The 20,281-nt window shown below is 43.8% G+C and overlaps 1 protein-coding gene across 4 annotated transcripts in view; it reads right to left on the bottom strand.

The window, feature by feature from the left end:
* LOC135917235 (beta-1,3-galactosyltransferase 4-like) overlaps nt 1–20,281 on the bottom strand; it is a 256,520-nt gene that overhangs the window by 88,096 nt on the left and 148,143 nt on the right. For 2 of the 4 annotated variants that reach the window (XM_070536839.1, XM_065450776.1), the window contains exon 3: nt 18,878–19,159. The exons of the other annotated variants lie outside the window; for them this stretch is intronic. In XM_070536839.1, the coding sequence (XP_070392940.1) occupies nt 18,878–19,159 (282 nt within the window). The remainder of the gene's footprint in view (nt 1–18,877; nt 19,160–20,281) is intronic. 4 annotated transcript variants of the gene reach the window in all.

Genomic DNA, 20,281 nt, shown 5'->3' with positions numbered 1-20,281 from the left:
AAATATAAAATTCTAATTGCACAGCATCCTCATTCCATTCGCACACGACTCGAGAAATTTCTTTTCGAAATTGTCGAATATCGATTTCTGTTCAAATATAAGAGTGAAGTACTGGTGCAAGTGGCACCTATTCCAAACACTGTCGCAGGCATAGGACCACTGCGACATTGTACCGAGGCAGTAGTTCCTGAGTGGACGCATGGAGGAAATAACTCCTGCTCATAACTTAGTCATTCAAAGAGGATGCTTCACTTTTAGACAGCCTACGAATTTATTGTCTCAATTTACCGTCATCATCAGGTCAGTTCAATTTATTTCCCTTTAGTTAAGCACAACAATTTATTATACGTCCAGTCTTACTATGCGATCATTTTAAGACGATGCCGTAGTTTTACGTCTAGCTCGTTCAAAACGCAACACTCCAAACGTACAACTGGTGATGCGCTTCGTTTGTTTCATAACTTCTAGTATTCTGGCACACCAGATGCGATTACATTTCAGTTGTTGCTCATTTACAAGCTCCTTAGCTGCCCATATGTAGAATCGGAAATGGCAGTCACGTATCAAATTAGCAAAATAAGTAAAGTTTTCTCAAATGGACTCTAAGAGACCTCAACATTTTGCGTTAGTCGGAAATGAGAAAATATCCAGCATTTCGTTTGATATTTGAAAGCATTTTGTCTCCAATATTATTATTTCATTTCATTCGGAAATGACCCTTACTATTAAGCTAGCCAGGGCAGCTAATGTGGGACATAAGCGTCAGCGTAAGTTGGTGCATTTTTCGCTCTTGAGCTTCGTTTGGATCGGCTTATACGCATCAGTTGATCAACTAAGCGGCAACAACCTCTCAGCGTTCATTAAATTGAAGAGAACATCGTAAAGATTGTCCTACTTATCAAGTGGGTACTTGCGTGACACTGACGTATTCTTTCCGCTGAAAAGTACTTGTCCGGCAGTGGCTCATTACACTCATTCTGAAATGCAGATGTTCACGACTGGAACTGGTACCGGAGCCTCAATATGCTGGAATCATAACTTCGGGGACAACAAGTAATTAAATTAGAGCGCCGAGAGAATTGAGAGAGGTTTCCTCGAATACTGGACTACTCGCTATTTCTGATATGAATACATAGATGATGAGTTGGCATAGTTCCTGTGTATCTGCTAACAAGGAAATATGCGATCTTGCACAAACAGATGCTGGCCATGCTCGCAGCCGAAGCAGGTTTAGCCTACGCTATTGCTAGAATGGTCTCTCATATCATGTACGGCAAAAAAACGGTGGACGAGTGAATTCTTTTATCCATGCGTTTATCACTGCAGATACACAAGCTTCTCATGATTAACTGTCGGCTAAATGTTTATCCGTTGTAGGCGGCAAGTTGTAAATTTCTCGACCTCAAAAACAGAACAGCACAACTCGAAGGCACAGAGGTACAATCAGAGGAGTGTATAAAGCAGTACCGCATACTGCACGTCGTGTTGTTTCTGTTCTTAACCTTGCATTTATTTTCTCATTCGGTGCATGTCACCAAACTAATTTTCTTAATGACTCACCTGTTTCAAAGTGGAACTGAACGTTCCGCTATTCTTTTACGTCTCTTATTTTGTGGCGGGAAGTTGCTGCAAGCTCTCGACAACCAAAGGAAAAGAGAGAGATAAGGAAGGGAGGAAGGGAAGGCAGTGAGGTTAACTAAATTTCGTCCAGTTTTCTACCCTGCACGTGGGGACAGGAGTCAGAAAGAAAGCACCGCGGCTTAACCGGACAGGCAGCACCTTACCTTTTTTTTATTTATTTAACATACGGTTAGTCCCACTGGGACTGTTACAGGAGTGGAATTATCAGCAAGATACAGGAATACAGTATACAGTGCAGTACATAATACGCCAGTTACACATCAAGCGGGCAACAATACAACCAGTATACAGTACAGTACCGTAATACGCCAGTTACACACCGAGTAGGCAACAACACAAAACCGATACAGTCTGAACATGATCATCAGGTCTGGATTGTTGACAAGACTGACGAGGCTGCGAGCTCAGCGAACTTTTCCAAGGAATCCTGCGCAGCTGTAGATTTGTCTAGGCTGTTCCATTCTCTCGGGGGAACAAGGAAAAGTAATATGTGTGGTTAGCACAAGAGTATTCATTGATCGTAAAGTCATGCTTGTGACGTGTTTCTCTAGAATGATTAAAACTAATATAAGTAGCAGGATCCATGTTAAATGCATTATGAATTAATTCATAAAGAAACTTGAGTCTATGGAGCGTGACGCGGCTTGATAATGTGTCTAGGCTTGCGTAGGAAAGCAGCTCTGTGGGAGAATCAGTGCGCCGGTATCTATGGTAAATAAAACGAACAGCTTTTCGTTGAACTGATTCGAGCATGTGTACATCTTTTTGCATATATGGAAACCAGACGACGTTTGCATATTCTAAGATTGGGCGGATAAGGACTTTATACGCGAGTAACTTGGTATCTGAAGTCGCAAAGCGCAAGGTGCGCTTAAGGAAGTATAAACTGTTCATTGCTTTTTTGGTAATGTTTTGTACTTGGGTTTTAGAGCTGAGATTATCAAAAATAATCACACCAAGGTATTTGTTTTCAGTTACTGTTCTGAGAACGCCGTTGCCAGTACCGTAAGATAAATTAAGTTTTGTTTTCTTATTTGTGACAGACATCACTACAGTTTTTTCCATATTGATTGCCATTTGCCATGTATTGCACCACTTTATGACATTGCCCAAAGCTGTGTTTAACCTTATTTGGTCTGCATGGGTGTTTATTTTTTGGTATAGCACGCAGTCATCCGCAAAGAGACGCACCTTCACATTAACGTGGTATGTTATGTCGTTTATGTATAAAATGAATAAAAAGTGTGCTAGCACACAGCCCTGCGGCACGCCAGAAATGACCGGAACGATATCAGAAGCATGGTCATTGTATTGCGCATATTGTCGGCGTTCCGATAAGTAGCTGGCTATCCACCTTGTAACGGGACCATCGCCTAGTATTTTGTTTAGTTTGAAATTCAGTTTAGCATGTGCCACGCGATCAAAAGCCTTTGAGTAATCAAGGAAAATTATATCAGTTTGGCTTTGATGATTGATTCCCTCTGCGAGGTCATGAAAGATTTCTGCCAGTTGGGTAACAGTGGACAACCCTGCTCTGAAGCCATGCTGGTTTTGGTGAATGATGTTTTTTGTCTCAGTATGTTGTTTAAGAAATTTTAATAAGATGCGCTCAAGAATTTTACAACAGGTACATGTGAGGGATATAGGCCGGTAATTGGACGGGGACGTTACGTCGCCTGATTTGTGAATGGGCACAATTTTTGCTACCTTCCATTCAGCGGGCAGACAGCTGTCCTGAAGTGACTTCGAAAATATGAGGTAGAGATATTCACTGATTGGTTCGGCATAGCGCCTAAGAAAGCAGTTTGGAATTCCGTCAGGACCACAACTCTTTCTTTCATCAAGGTTCAACAACAGAGAAAGAATCCCAGGTACACTTATGACCGGAGCGCCAGAACGTTGTGTAGCCTCATTACTATAGCACGATAATGGTCCTAAAACACCGTTATCGTCGGTGAATATCGTCTGGAAGTAATTGTTAAATGAGTCAGCTTGCTGCTTTCCACGTGTAGGCGAACTAGCAACCTTTACCTTTCACTTAACTTACCTTACCTTTCATATAGTGTTTGAGTCTGTCATGAAAAGCCAACAAACAAAGACTCCAAGGACAGCATAGGGGAAATTACTTGTACTTACGAATTGAATTAAAGAAATGACAAATTAATGGCAATGAAAGTGGATTGTGAGTTTGTGAGTGGTGACGCTGGCTAACACTCCTAAGATTAGTTGTAGTAGTAAAACATAAATACCCAAGAGAGTGGATGGGTAAACGGCACCACGGTACCTCAATTGGATCCCGCGTCTTCGCATCACAGGCGTAATGCGAAGACGCGGGATCGTTCCCCACCTGCGGCAACTAGTTTTTTCGTTGACTTTCGTTGCATTAGTTTATCACTTCTTTAATTCAATTCGTAAGTACAATTATATTTGTCAGTCAGTCAGTTTATTTCCTTAAAGTCCCCTTTATCAGGGCTGTTACATAAGGGGTGGGGTACATCTTGCAACAACAATACAACGTGATAACAAATACCCCCTATGTTGTCCTTGGCGTCTTTGTTAGCTTCTCATGATATGATTAACAAAAATCGGGCCCCTTGGTTAACGCCCTTTCTTCTTGCTCATATTGTGCTTGAGTAATACTTGTTGGGGGGCTAGTTGGTTCATAGTGGTATTTTTGTAGTAGTAGTAATAGTAGTAGTAATAGTAGTAATAATAGTAGTAATGTAGTAATAGTAGTATTTTTCAAAGTATACTGATATTACTGCGTTCATTTCTCCATACTAGGCACGGGAGCCGCATGTTCATCTGGGCATATGTGCTGCTACTGATGTTACAGCTGCTGCTGCACGTTTCCTAATTTGGCCTACAACGGAGAGTTTAAGTGTTCCAAAGAGAAGTACGAGCCTTCGTAAAAAAAAAAGAACAATCCGTTAAAGCCATTGCACATCAACTAGTGGTTGTCAAGGTCAGCTCAAACCAGTCAACGCCGCAGCGCGAAACGCGCGACACCCCCGAGGCCACCACGCGTCGACGAGACGCACAGCGGCGTCGCGGATACCGGGGCGGTCAAAGCCACCGGTTGACGACGTGCCGCTCGCGGGAATCGCGCGGCCATGTATGACGCGAGGCGGTGTCGCCCCTTCGGGGAAAGAGCAGCAGCAGCTTTCGCCGCGTCGTCGCGTATAACGGCTCCGCAAGTCGGGCACAGCGAGGCGGACTGCGTTTGCTCCGACCTTCAAGTGCCGGGCATAAAGAGGTCCTTGAACCGCCATTCGACAGCACGCGTTCGGCTGGGCGCAGTGGGAAGAACCATTCGCTAGTAGTCGTTACGCGGAGACACCTTCCGGCCAGCTTCCGACCAGTGTGGGAGACCCGCACTGTTCTGGCCCGGTTCATAGATAGGCATGGCACAATACTTCTATGCCTCGGACGTTCGAAGCTGAATCGGTCATCCGCATTGGGCTCAGAAACAGTGGGACACAATTTATAAAGCCATACCTTTGTTTTACTGTGTTGACTTTTTGTAAGCATGCCCACGCTGCATTCCAGGCCTTGCCGTTTCTTTCTGCCACCGTGGTAGCTCCCCAGTAATGATCACCATCGTGCCATCATGATTACAATTAAATCTTCGTAAGAAGGCAAGCACCGCAAGCGGTTTTCCACCTGGAACCACCCGCTTGCAAATGTTTACACCCTAGCAACCTGCGTCACCACGCCATTCTTTTCGGTATTTTTAGAAGCACATGAAGATAAGTGTGATAGTAAGGAGTCTGTATAAGGAATGATGGTACGCGGTAAGGAGTCGTGGTACGTAGTATGTTATCTCACAATAACCAGTGGGCAACAAGGCATGCACACAGAATTTACGTGCGAGCGCACAATACAAGATGCAGCAGAAACACAGCAGACTCGTGAAACCTCTCAAAATCACTACCAAATTTCCGGCGATGCCATTTGGCTAGATAAGTTGTATGTGCTATGTATTCTCATAACCTCATTGAAAGTGCACATCTTAAATTGTTCGTCAGCATGTGACCAATACCACCTCCACTTCACGGAAATTTCAACTCGGCGTCACGTTTCGTTTTCCCAGGAAACTGAGACAACATGCACGTTACGGTTTCACGCGGTGCGATAACTAATCTACTGCAAATGCTGTAATCAAGCCACACAAAAATATATTGCCTGAATATCAAACACAATGTGGCCCTTATTTCCACCAAATATGAAGGCGGTGACGCATTCAGCACTGCCAGGACACTGGAAAGCATTGCGTGTAACAGCTCGATAACGCTCTTGAGCGCGCGCGTAACGAATTTGCTGCGAAAGACGTAACAAGCACACGTACTTTAATATTGGTACGCACACTAGCTACAGTTTATCCCGGTTTTCACCAAGGTTGGCTCGGAGGGAGTAATAGTTCCTTAGAAATGCAGGGAAACTTTTTACACGCTTCGTCAAACACACGTGCTGAGGCACTTGCAGAGGTAATTTTCTGCAAGCGCCATCCTTAACGGGCAAACTATAAAGTTTGTCTGCACATCACCCATAACCTGCCTTAGGGTTTTTTATGGAATATAAACTAGGTGTCACGTTCAGCTCACCGATGATACCGAGAAAGCATGTGGCATATACGCTTCGTATAACACCTGAAATCAGAGAGAAAATTACCGTTCAACAATTCCCTACACAGTCCGCAATTAACTCAAAAACATAAACTTTCTATACACAGTACTTACTAAGATGGTCCCATTTCCAACAAATGTGAATTCGGTGGCACATTTAGTTCTCCTATGACATGGGAAAAAATTGCTCATAATGGCGGTGTAACACTTTCGAATACTTTCATAAATAATTCAGTGCAGAAGCACACGCAAAAGCACTAATAATGCACACGTTGCAAAATTTGCATGAACATCAGCCATAAGGTACCCCTTATTTCCGCAAAATTTGAGCTCGGTGGTGGCTGTGGTTCTCCCAAGAGAGCGAAATGCTTTTTCTGTGCTACGCAAAACATGGTATGCTCTGTTGTGTTTCACAAGTAGTTGGCTGCAAAGCCCACAACTATTCCACACATTAAATTTTATCGACACATCAGCCAGGCCTCCCCTATTTCTACCAAATATAAAGCAGCTGCCAGACTCGAGTCACAGGAGGACACCAGGAAACATCCCAATTAGTGCTTTACACAACGCCTCAAATTTGCGCGAAAGCGGGCTTTGCATAATTTTGTGTGAATCCCGCAGTTAGCCCAAAACCTCTAACACCAAGCACATATCGCCCTTAACATTGCCCCATTCCTACCAAACGTGTACTCGACGCCCCGTTAGTTCATCCAGAACACGGGGAACATTGCTTGTAACAATTGTATGACGCTATCAAGCACTTGCAACGGCAAATTTTTTTTTTTGAAAGCACGTAATTAATTGATATATTTGAACCAATTTAGTTCTTTCAGCATAACCGGCAACCGTCCTACGTGGTTCACCCGAATTGTAGTGACTATAGTTAACCTAGACAGCCATGATCGTACATCATCCATAACAGGCCCACATCAGCATGCGAATTGAATTTTTGTGCACCATTTATTTCTTCGAGGATATCGTGCATGTTCACTTCTTGCTTACGCCTCTCAACATAAAGAAAACAAGAATGAATTAATTATTTTCGAATCTTCAGACTGTCTTACGTGTGTTAAACTTTCGGTGCATATCACCCATAACATACCCCCTTTCTCTTCAAATATAATGTCATCGTTGCGTTTGGTACTATACGGGACGTCAGAAGCCTTAAAACATTTCATATTGACACGTGTACTTATCCTTATCGGCTGACCACGTTTCGCCGCCTACAAATGTTATCGCACAGCGCGGGACGCGCCTGCATGTATCCGAAGTTTCTGGAAAGTTATCGATGCTTCTATCCGCTGTCTGTTGTCGCCGAACCTTATCTTATCTGATTTTATCACCTGACGCGAATGGTATAGAACTTTGTGGAAGGCACGCGGGTCCCAACGATTAGTCTGGAACACTCGACGATTGATGTATAAAAGCCGACGTGCTTGACCCGTTGATCAGATTTTCGACGATCGCCGACCGTGTTCGCCGCTATCATTGTGCTATAAGTGTAGCCTGTCTTGTGGGCACAGGTTCGCCTAATAAAAGTTAGATTTGTCGTTCACAGTATTGCTACTGCGTTCTTCAACGTCACCACCACGTGACAATATTAACACTTCTAAAAAGCCATGTACGAGTATTTAGATTTTGTTATTTAGCACCTAATTAGCCTACGAACTTCAATGTTTGACCGCACATCACACCTAACATGCACCCCCCTCCCCTTTGCCCTTTTTGAGTTTAACCTCAGTGCGTGTTTTAGTTCTCCAATGACACCTAAATAAAAGGGGAAGAAGAAGAAGCGCCGAGCAGGGCAGACGTGGAAGCATCGGCTCCGTTTCTTTTTTCATGCTCCGCTCGCCAATTTTGAGAGCACAACAAAAAGGAGCATGCCACTGGATCCGCAGAGCAACGGCGAATCAACCGACATCAAGATTCGAGGTGGGGCTTGTTTTTTCACAATTTTACGGAACGGTTTCTGCTCCTTAATGAGGAGTAGGGCCTTTCTTGGGCCTAGTAAGCCCACCTGACCGCAGCCATGGCGTATACAAACATGGAATATGAAGATTTTGCTGGAAACGAAGGAAACAATGCTCAGGACGACTTCGGCTGGCAAGTAGTGGCTGGCCGAAGATCACGAGCTAGCAAAAAGGCTGTGTATGAGGAGAGCACATTGCCACGTAATCAGCGAGAGCATGGAGTCAAGGGAACCGCCATCGGTGGAATGGTTAAGAATCGGATTATCAAAGCTTCGAGAATGCCTCAACTGCCGGAGGAGCACAGAAATATCATTATACGACCTCGAGGAGGGCTCAATTTGAACAAGCTGAGCACCACCACGATTGGTTCCGCAGTCATCGAAGCGTCCGGCCTAACGGAAGGGGAGGCCCATGAAGAGGTTGTCTGCCCAAACTTCGCTCACAATATCATCGTAGTCAGCACACGTAAGCCCGAACATGCTGCGAAGTACGTTAGAATCAAGTCTTTCAAGATTATGGATGCGGAATACGAGGTAAATGCATACGAAGCGGCACCACGTGCCACATGCAAAGGCGTCATCCGAAGAGTGTGCATCAGAGACTCGCAAGCTATGATAAGAAGAAATATCGGGAATGACTTGAACCCGCTTGCGCTGGCTGCCAAGCGCATCAAGACGTCGGGATTCGTCATTGTACTTCTCAATGGACTCAAAGTGCCCAATTTTGGCAGGTACGGATGCACACTAGTGAAATGCTACCTTTACAGGAAGCAATTCGACGACTGTTTCACCTGCGGAAGGGTCGGCCACCACTCTGATGTGTGTCCAACACCTCACTTTGTTCAGTGCAGGAAATGTGGAACTCGCAACCCAGGAGATGAACATGTATGTGTACCTAAAGCCCCTCCATACACGTTTCCGCCGACCAAAAGCGGTGGTGGTGCGTGGATGAAGGGCTTTATTTGTACCTAAGTGTAAATTTTGTGAAGGCGATCACCCTACCGGCGACTAGTTTTGTGAGCAAAGATTTCAAATCCCTTACGTCGTACGACTCCGTCGAAGAGAGCGCAACAGGACTCGGTCATCAACAAGAGCGCAATCGGAAGTGCTACAGCTGGCGCTCAACCACCGCCCCGAGGACAGTGAGCACTCACGCCCCAGGAGTCGCACCAGATCCAGGCATCGTTCACTATCCCGGGAGAGAAGGCGCTCCCAGTCAAGGGAAGCGCAGGTGCGCTTTGCAAAGAGACTCAATACATTGCGAGAAGACGACGCCAGGAACCACCTGGGCTGTCAAAGTCAAAGGTATGGCGAGGGTTGCTGGGGGCGCCTCGGCTGCTGTGGGTGATGACAATGATGCCGGAATAGAGCAATGAATTAAAGAAATAACTTCTTTAAGAAAAGCTAATGAAGAATTGACGAGGCAGGAAGTAGAGCTTCGTAAAAAGGAGCAGTCGAGCCCTGCTAGAGTAGAGATAGACCTGTAAGCAAAAGCAACGATCCAGGGGAATCCAGCTCTCCTGCCTCTAAAAAGAGGGCGGTGAGTTCCGAGGATGAGTCAGTCTTATCAGCCATCAGTAAAATAAAAGAGGCAGTTAAAGCGATAAGAGAGACAGTGGAAACGACCAACTTTAAAGCGGACAAATTGTGGAAATGGAGGCTAACGGCGGAGAAAACACTTAAGAAAATTGAGACGCAACGGGATGACGACGATGAGTATCTGCCATCGGAGGCGGATAGTATGAAGTCCATTCCTGGATTGTCGGGGGCCATCTCAAAGAGAAAAAAAGCGGGTAATAGAAAGGCAGCCTCACCTAATAACAATGGACAGTAATTATGGATTTAACGTGTGGCAATGGAGTCGTCGCGGGTTCCAACACAAAAAAGCAGCACTGCGACAGGTGATCAGGTCATCTGAGGGCAGGCCAAAGGTAATTATGCTGCAGGAAACCTTAGCATACGAAATTATGCTTACTGGGTCCAAAGTTATATGTAGAGACAAAAAAAAGGGGAGGGGGTTGGCGACCCTCATTGAAAAAAGTTGTCATACATTGAGCATGATATTCATTTAGACATTCCAGGTTTGAATATATTTTAGTTGAGATAATGCTTAAAAGGAACAGAGGTAAGAAGCAAACCATTTTCTGTTTGAATATTTACAACAGTCCTAACGACTTGAGACAGAGGTTTAGAGCACTCTTCAACAAGGTGCTTTCGGTTGGCAAAAACTCCCCGCTAATTATTGGAGGAGACTTTAATGCTCCCCATCACACACGGGGATACACTTGGAACACAAAGAAGGGAGAGGAGCTATGGAGTCTTGCCATGGATCTGGGGTTATGCTTGATTACTGATCCGGCGTATCCCACCCATTGCGGCACGTCCACAAGCAGGGACTCCACACCAGATCTTACTTTTGTGAACAACTCAAGAGGAGCCAATTGGGAAAATTCAAACATGAATCTAAGGAACGATCATTACACCATACACATAACCATACGCATACCGAGACAGGAAACTAGAATCTTCAAATTCACTGATTGGGATCAGTTCAGAAAAATGAGGGCGAACAGAAGGAAAGTGGGGCCTCTAGATGCCGAGCAGGGGCCCCTTCAGACATGGGTCATCCAGCTCAGAGAGTACGTCAAGGAGGCCACTAAAGAAATCAGGACAGAGGAAAATATTGAGGCTATGGGCAGCAGGCTGGCGCATCTGATTGAGGCCAAACAGTCTATATCACAGAGATGAAAAACCCAGAGACTTAACAGAAGGCTAAGGAAAAAAATAGCGCAATTAAACAGAGAAATTGATGATCACTCGAAGACCCTCATGAAGCAACAGTGGGATGAGATCTGTAAATCGGCTGATGGTAGACCTAAACATGGAGGTAGCTGGAACCTCCTCAAGCACTTGCTCAACGAGAATGAAACAAGGACAAGCAAGAGAACAGCTATAGCTAAGTTGGTTCATCAGGAAAGCCAAGATAAAACACAGAAGGATATCATGGATAGTCTCTCAGCCAAATATCTCCCACCTAAACAACCAAAGGCAAGAAGCAGGCTGGAGACAAGGCAGTGGGGGAATATGGCATAGGCACTAGGAATAGCAGGGGAGAGTTATTAGTAGAGTTTGCGGAACAGAATAATATGAGGATAATGAATACCTTCTTCCGCAAGCGGGATAGCCGAAAGTGGACGTGGAGGAGCCCGAACGGCGAGACTAGAAATGAAATAGACTTCATACTCTGCGCTAACCCTGGTATCATACAAGATGTGGACGTGCTCGGCAAGGTGCGCTCCAGTGACCACAGGATGGTAAGAACTCGAATTAGCCTAGACCTGAGGAGGGTACGGAAGAAACTGGTACATAAGAAGCCGATTAATGAGTTAGCGATAAGAGGGAAAATAGAGGAATTTCAGATCAAGCTACAGAACAGGTATTCAGCTTTAACTCAGGAAGAGGACCTTAGTGTTGAAGCAATGAACGACAATCTTGTGGGCATCATTAAGGAGTGTGCAATAGAAGTCGGTGGTAACTCCGTTAGGCAAGGTACCAGCATACTATCGCAGGAGACGAAAGATCTGATCAAGAAACGCCAATGTATGAAAGCATCTAACCCTACAGCTAGAATAGAACTGGCAGAACTTTCGAAGTTAATCAACAAGCGTAAGACAGCTGACATAAGGAAGTATAATATGGATAGAATTGAACATGCTCTCAGGAACGGAGGAAGCCTAAAAACAGTGAAGAAGAAACTAGGAATTGGCAAGAATCAGATGTATGCGTTAAGAGACAAAGCCGGCAATATCATTACTAATATGGATGAGATAGTTCAAGTGGCTGAGGAGTTCTATAGAGATTTATACAGTACCAGTGGCACCCATGACGATAATGGAAGAGAAAATAGTCTAGAGGAATTCGAAATCCCGAAGGTAACGCCGGAAGAAGTAAAGAAAGCCTTAGGAGATATGCAAAGGGGGAAGGCAGCTGGGGAGGATCAGGTAACAACAGATTTGTTGAAGGATGGTGGACAGATTGTTCTAGAGAAACTGGCCACCCTGTATACGCAATGCCTCATGACCTCAAGCGTACCGGAATCTTGGAAGAGCGCTAGCATAATCCTAATCCATAAGAAAGGGGACGCCAAAGACTTGAAAAATTATAGACCGATCAGCTTACTGTCCGTTGCCTACAAAGTATTTACTAAGGTAATTGCAAATAGAATCAGGAACACCTTAGACTTCTGTCAACCAAAGGACCAGGCAGGATTCCGTAAAGGCTACTCAACAATAGATCATATTCACACTATCAATCAAGTGATAGAGAAATGTGCAGAATATAACCAACCCTTATATATAGCTTTCATTGATTACGAGAAAGCGTTTGATTCAGTCGAAACCTCAGCAGTCATGGAGGCATTACGGAATCAGGGTGTAGATGAGCCATATGTAAAAATACTGGAAGATATCTATAGCGGCTCCACAGCCACCGTAGTCCTCCATAAAGCAAGCAACAAAATCCCAATAAAGAAAGGCGTCAGGCAGGGAGATACGATATCTCCAATGCTATTCACAGCGTGTTTACAGGAGGTATTCAGAGACCTGGATTGGGAAGAATTGGGGATAAAAGTTAATGGAGAATACCTTAGTAACTTGCGATTCGCTGATGATATTGCCTTGCTTAGTAACTCAGGGGACCAACTGCAATGCATGCTCACTGACCTCGAGAGGCAAAGCAGAAGAGTGGGTCTAAAAATTAATCTGCAGAAAACTAAAGTAATGCTTAACAGTCTCGGGAGAGCACAGCAATTTACAATAGGCAGCGAGGCACTGGAAGTCGTAAGGGAATACATCTACTTAGGGCAGGTAGTGACGGCGGATCCGGATCATGAGACGGAAATAATCAGAAGAATAAGAATGGGCTGGGGTGCGTTTTGCAGGCATTCCCAAATCATGAATAGCAGGTTGCCATTATCCCTCAAGAGAAAAGTATATAATAGCTGTGTCTTACCAGTACTCACCTACGGGGCAGAAACCTAGAGGCTTACGAAAAGGGTTCTACTCAAATTGAGGACGACACAACGAGCTATGGAAAGAAGAATGATAGGTGTAACGTTAAGGGATAAGAAAAGAGCAGATTGGGTGAGGGAACAAACGCGAGTTAATGACATCTTAGTTGAAATCAAGAAAAAGAAATGGGCATGGGCAGGACATGTAATGAGGAGGGAAGATAACCGATGGTCATTAAGGGTTACGGACTGGATCCCAAGGGAAGGGAAGCGTAGCAGGGGGCGGCAGAAAATTAGGTGGGCGGATGAGATTAAGAAGTTTGCAGGCACGGCATGGCCACAATTAGTACATGACCGGGGTTGTTGGAGAAGCATGGGAGAGGCCTTTGCCCTGCAGTGGGCGCAACCAGGATGATGATGATGATGATGATGATGATGATGATGATGATGATGATGAAACAACCAAACGAAGGAGACGAGGGCCCCGAACATACGGGAGGCATATGTGAAGAACTTGACCGGGACTTCACTGAGAGTGAAGTGTGGGCGGCTCTGCACAGTCTTAATAGTAGATCGGCGGCTGGACCTGACAGAATAACTAACAAGATATTTAAAAATCTGGATGATCAATCAATTTCTTATCTAACTTAACATTTCAATGAATGTTGGAGGAAAGGGGTATACTCAAAGGAATGGAGCGTGGCCAATACTATCCTCATACCAAAGCCAGGCAAAGAACTCCCTCTGGACAACCTCCGTCCTATTTCCTTAACGTCATGTCTAGGCAAAGCTATGGAACATGTCATCCTAAATCAGCTCACTAAATACGTCGAGCAGAACATCCTCCCATACAACTTGATCGGCTTTCGTCCCGAGCTGTCAACTCAGGATGCTATACTGCTGATCAAACACCAACTTATACAGGTCAGCCCAGCGCATACGAAAGCTCTTTTGGAATTGGATATGGAAAAAGCTTTTGATCGTATAAAGCATAAGGCAATACTTGGCGTCCTCTCGGAGATGGGGTTAGGTAAGAGACTTTTTAACATGATTAAGGACTTTCTTAGAAATCTAACTGTACAACTCATGCTGGGTGAGCTTAAATCAGAAGCTAAGAATTTGGGAAATAGGGGCATTCCCCAAGGGTCAGTGCTCTCACCCATGCTATTCAATTTAGCAATGCCCAAGGTTGCAAGAAATCTATAGATAATTGAGGGTATACATTATGTGGTATATGCCGACGACATAACCATATGGAGTGCCAAGGGTAATGTAGGGCAGACGGAGACTAGATTACAGGAAAGTTCATATGTTGTAAAGGACACGCTGAAAGACATGAAGTTGAAATGCTCGGCAGCCAAATCAGAGCTCTTGGTCATTAAACATCGCAGAAAAGGGCGTAAACCAAGAGGTTACATTCCGGAAGATGAGGCAAGAGTGTGTTTATACACTCATGAAGGATCCGCAATCAGGCGAGTTGAAAAAATCAAGGTTCTTGGGTATCACATAGAAGGAAACAATGCTAACTATACAAGAATCCAACATATGTCGAATAAAGCAAATCATTAGGTTACTAAGGAAAATTACCAATAGACACAGAGGCTTAGGAGAAGACAGCGCCTTGAGGCTAATACACGCCTTTGCTCTCTGTCACTTCACTTATTTATTTATTTATTTATTTATTTATTTATTCCCTCAGGGCCGAAGCATTACAGAGGGGAGTGGGTAGAGAATAAACACAGTGCATAGTAACATAATAATAACAAAATAATAATGAACATAATAAACATAATATCACAAAGCATGCTAAGGTATGGTAAATCCTAATTATACAATGTTAGCTAAGGCATGTTTAAATTGGGTATTATCATTAATGGAAACAATGTCGAAAGACAGGTGATTCCAATCTTGTGAAGTTCGAGGTAAAAAAGAGTAAAGAAAGGTTTCAGTATGACATGGCTCGATACCAACCTTAAAGCGATGGTCAACACGGTTAGATATATAATGTGGCTGAAGAATGAATTCGTCACGGAGGGTAGGGTGATAGTAAAGCCGATGGAAAAAGTTCAAGCGAAAATTTTTTCGGCGGGATACTAGGGATGGAAGAGATATATCAGATTTCATAGAAGTTATACTAGCAGTGCGGTTATAACAGGAACAGATGAAGCGAGTAGAGCGATTCTGCACCATTTCTAGTGAGTCAACCAAATTGTTAATGCTTGGATCCCAGACTGGAGTGGCGTATTCTAATTTAGATCGAATGAGTGTTTTATATAATAAGAGCTTTAAAGACGAAGGGGCAGCAGAAAAGTTACGGCGTAAGTAACCTAACATACGGTTAGCGTTGTTAATTATCTTCTCAATATGCAGAGACCAACTTAGATTAGAAGTGATATGAACGCCTAAATACTTATAGGAGGAAACCGCGGTTAGAGGAGAGTTGTTTAGGTAATATGGAACAGGACTACTGGATGCGCGAGAGATACGCATCACATTACATTTGTTAATATTTAATTCCATTAGCCAGGTATTGCACCAGTGAGATATAGAATTTAAATCTGACTGGAGAATGTTAATACCGTTATCAGTAACTATTTCACGGAAAATAACGCAGTCATCAGCGAAAAGATGAATGTTAGAAGAAACTAAAGAAGGAAGGTCGTTAATGAAAATGAGAAAAAGAAGGGGGCCTAATACGGATCCTTGTGGGACTCCAGATTGGACAGGACATTGGTTAGAAGAAAGTTCGTTGGCTACGACAAATTGGGTACGATTTGAAAGGAAATCTTTGATCCACAAATAAAGACTATTATCGACATTAAGTTGACTAAGTTTATGAAAAAGAAGTATGTGGGAGACCTTGTCGAATGCTTTAGAAAAATCTAAGTAAATACAGTCAGCTAACGAAGAACGATCAAGAATGCGGTGCAGTTTATGAGTAAACGATATGAGCTGCGTTTCACACGAAAATGATTTACGAAAGCCATGTTGAGCTGGTGAGAAAGAGGAGTTAGATTCGAGAAAGGCGCGAAGGTTCGAGTACATAATATGTTCTAAGAGTTTGCAGCATGTGCTAGTAATGGAAATGGGTCGATAATTACATGGTGAACTTTTGTTGCCCGATTTGAATATTGGAATCACCTTCCCAATTTTCCATTGGGATGGAGGAGTTGATGTGTCAAGTGATTGCTGAAATATTTTTGTTAGTATGATTGAGCTGTAGACACAAGTATTTTTAAGAAATTTGCAATCAATAGAATCATAACCAGGGGTGGAATGGTGCTCTAAGTTATTGATGAGTTTCGTAATTCCAGCCGTGTCAACAATAATGGGAGGCATGAATGGGTAACTGTAACGAAAAGTGTCTGGAAGATTAGTATTTGTAGCTACAGAGAAATTTCTTGAGAAGGTGTCATTAAGAATAGTAGCACATTGGTTAGGTGGGACGGGGTTGCCAGCTGTGTCTACCAAGGCAATGGAGTTATCAAGACAGGGGTTAATCATACGCCAAAACTTTCGAACATTAGAATTCAGAAGTTCGGGTAAGGTATTCGACATGAAGTTATCTTTAGCTTCCTTCAATGCTGCAATGTAAGTATCAGATGCAGTTTTATAGGCCGTCCCGCGTGAGTTTGAGGATGATAATTTGGCCAAGCGATACAGACGTTTCTTTCGATTAGAAAGCCGTTTGACATGGGAGTTATACCATGGTGTTCGAGGATTAGACGTGATAATACGAACAGGGATGTATTTTTCAATTAATTTGTTTACTTTTGTTGAAAACATGTCCCAGGTATGTTGAATAGAACATTCATCAAAGTTAGTCAGAAATGTGTTAGTGAAATCTGCTAATTCCTTGTTGATTGTCTCAAAATTAGCTCTAGCATAGTCACGAACTGTCTTGCGTATTTTGCTGTTTTTTGGAACGTGTGCATCAATGGAAAAGGAAAGTAACGAGTGGTCGCTTATGCCTGGTAAATAAGAAATACTAGAAACAAGGTCAGGTCTAGTTGTAAGGATTAGATCAAGGGTGTTGGCTGAGACAGGTGTGATTCTAGTAGCTTGAGTGGTTAACTGCGATAATGAAAACGTAGAGCATAGTTCTAAAAAATCGTGAGCTTGAGAGGAAAATGGTGACATAGCAGCTGGTTCTGTGTTCCACATTATGTTAGGAAAGTTAAAGTCGCCGAATAAAAATATGGGAGATAAAGGAAAACGTGAGAAAATATCATTAATACTGTCATGAAGTTCCGGGACAAAAGAATCAGTGTATGTGGGAGGACGGTAACAAATGCCAATGACTATATTTTGATGGTCAATTATTAAAGACACCCAGATGATTTCTAGGTTGGTGTTGACGTCAATGCGCGATGATAAAAAATCTTTAGAGACAGCGACGAGCACACCGCCACCACGGTGCGCATCTCTGTCACAACGATAAATACAGAAACAGTATGCATCTTGGAAGATTTCCACATCTTGAACGTTATCATGCAGCTAGGTCTCGGTCAGTGCAATGATATGAGCAGAAAGTGTGTCTATTGCGGATGATAAGGAGTTATATTTGTTTAGTACGCTTCTTGCATTAGTAAAAAGGAGAGTTACACGAGAACAGCTTAAGTGCCCATCACCCCTCGCGCTAACCTAGCTTGAAGTGCCGGGGTTAGGTGTAGTAGCAGCAGGCCTTCCACGCAGCTCGATTTCTTCTACCTTATCGGAGGCAGGATTATACATGAAGCATTTTTTGTTTAAAAACATTTTGTTGTAACGCAGCTGGGACGAGGACGATTGTGGTTGGCTACGAGCAAATTTCTTTAGTTTCTTTCTAGCTACGCGGGTTCCGGGTGAAAAGTCCTGACTGATGGATATGTTATTTGTTTTGAATTGCTCTCGCAGTGATAACACCTTTTCCTTAATTTTAAAGTTGGAAAACTTAGCAATAATCGGACGCGGTTTGGCAGGAGTGATTGAACCTAACCGGTGAGCACGCTGGATGAAATCGGCAGAAAATGAGGGAAGCACTGAAATTATTGCATCTGTTAACTTTTTTTCAGTGTCATTCCAAGATTCTTTGGAATCGAGAAGGCCATAGAAAATTAGGTTGTCGCGACGTGACCGGTCTTCCATTTCGTCAAATCATGACTGAAATGTGTATTTGTGCGAGGATAAATCTTGGATTTCTTCAGTAAGGCAAGACATTTTTTGTGACAGGTCTTGAGCCTGTTTAGCCTGTTGTTCGAAAGTGTCCAAGCGATTCTGAAATGCCGCAAGTTTGGCTTTAATGCTTTTCTGTCCGTTTTTAATTGCTTTAATATCAGCGGCAAGCTCTGCGTGAGTTTTACTTGATTGCAATCAGCGCGCATGAATTTCCTTTAGAAACTGGAAGATAATTGGCATTTGCTTTTTGGGATCATCAGGCAAGCTTTCCATGTCGAGAAGCGATTCGGAGCGGGTGGTTGGACCAGGATTAAGCTCAACGTCTCCCGCACGTATCAATAAGCAAAACATAGAAAAGCATTCAGATAAAGACCCCAGTAATTCAAATTTCCGCCTTCCGGTGGACAGTGGGCAGGGCAGCAGCAAAAGAGACCGGTTGTCACTTCTATAGGATTTAGTTGGCAAGTAGGAACTAACCTGCGCATGAAGGCAGGACGGTTTCAGCATGGTATTCGGTGCGCTGCTGCCTGGCCCACTGGCCACCATCGATGATGCGAAGCCGTTTATAGCCGTCCGTGCAGTCACATGGTCCACGGGGAAGGTCACGAGTGTCGGAGAGCATATGAAGATCTCGATGATATGGCAGTGGTCATCAGGAAGAAATAGAGGCCAGATCAGATCAATGTTGTAGTTGGCATGCCATTCACCCGGTGCAGGTGAACGCGATGAAACTTGCGTTGACAGGCAGACAGCAAGAACCTGCGCAAGAAGGCAGGACGGTTTCAGCATGGTATTCGGTGCGCTGCTGCCTGGCCCACTTATGTGGCTGGATTATTCAAATGGAAGCAGGCAGAGCTTAACAAACTTAATGTGATGCTCAGGAAGCTCGTTAAAGTAGCCATAAGGATACCCAGTAACGCTGCAACCGACAAACTCATGAGTCTAGGGGTGCACAACACAATGGAAGAAATCGCAGAGGCCCAGCAGCTAGTACAACACGAAACATTGACAAAATCACGACCTGGCAGGAACATATTGCAGGCAATAGGTGCAGAACTGAATACATCAAGGAGCCCAATAGAGGCTGAAGTAGAATTAAGAACTGACGTGAGGAACAAGATCAGAACCAACCCTCTCCCTAGAAACATGCATCCAGAATCCAGAAAGGAGAAAGGCTAGAGCTAAAGCACTCTTGCAGGAAATAGAGCAGCAGAACCAACTGGCAGCTATAGTTGAGGCTGCCTGAGTGAAAGGTAAAGAAGCGTATATGGCCATTGTCTCCAATTATCAAGGGAAGGCGCAAGATGCTATCACTATTTTTACCAAGGGCTCATGGTGGCGGAACAAGTGGCAATTGCTCTAGCCATCAGGAGTAATAAGTGGGCCTGATGAAGAAATTACGGCCACTGACCAAGTCAAGGTCAGTGGCCGTAAAGGTAAAAAAACACACAGAGACGTTTCGGGACCCGTACGGGTTCCTTGATCACACTAAAAGCGGGCAAAAGCCGCAAGTCGTTTTTATGCCAAAATGTGACGTAGGGAACGGGTGTAGTTAGCAGGAAGATTTCCATCAGTCCTGTTGATATTGTTGTCAGTAGTTTGAATAAATAAAGATTCTAACAAGAGTCGCGTCATCGAATTCTTTTCCTTAGCTATTATAGCCGCGTTTTTCCAATCGATGCGGTGACTGCGATTATCGGCGTGTTCAGCAAGGGCGTTCGATACTTTTTTCTTGTTGGAGACGTCCCTTTGGTGCTCTTTTAATCTTCTCGTGAACTTGCCCGTTTCACCGATGTAGCTGCAACTGCAGTCTGCGCATGGTATCTTGTATATGACACCGGGATAATTCTTGCTTTCAAGCTGATCCTTTACGTTAACAAG

Source organism: Dermacentor albipictus, chromosome 4 (genome assembly GCF_038994185.2).
Source record: "Dermacentor albipictus isolate Rhodes 1998 colony chromosome 4, USDA_Dalb.pri_finalv2, whole genome shotgun sequence".
Lineage (NCBI taxonomy): Eukaryota > Metazoa > Arthropoda > Arachnida > Ixodida > Ixodidae > Dermacentor > Dermacentor albipictus.
Note: the sequence above shows the minus strand (reverse complement) of the source record. Positions and strands in the feature narration are given on the sequence as shown.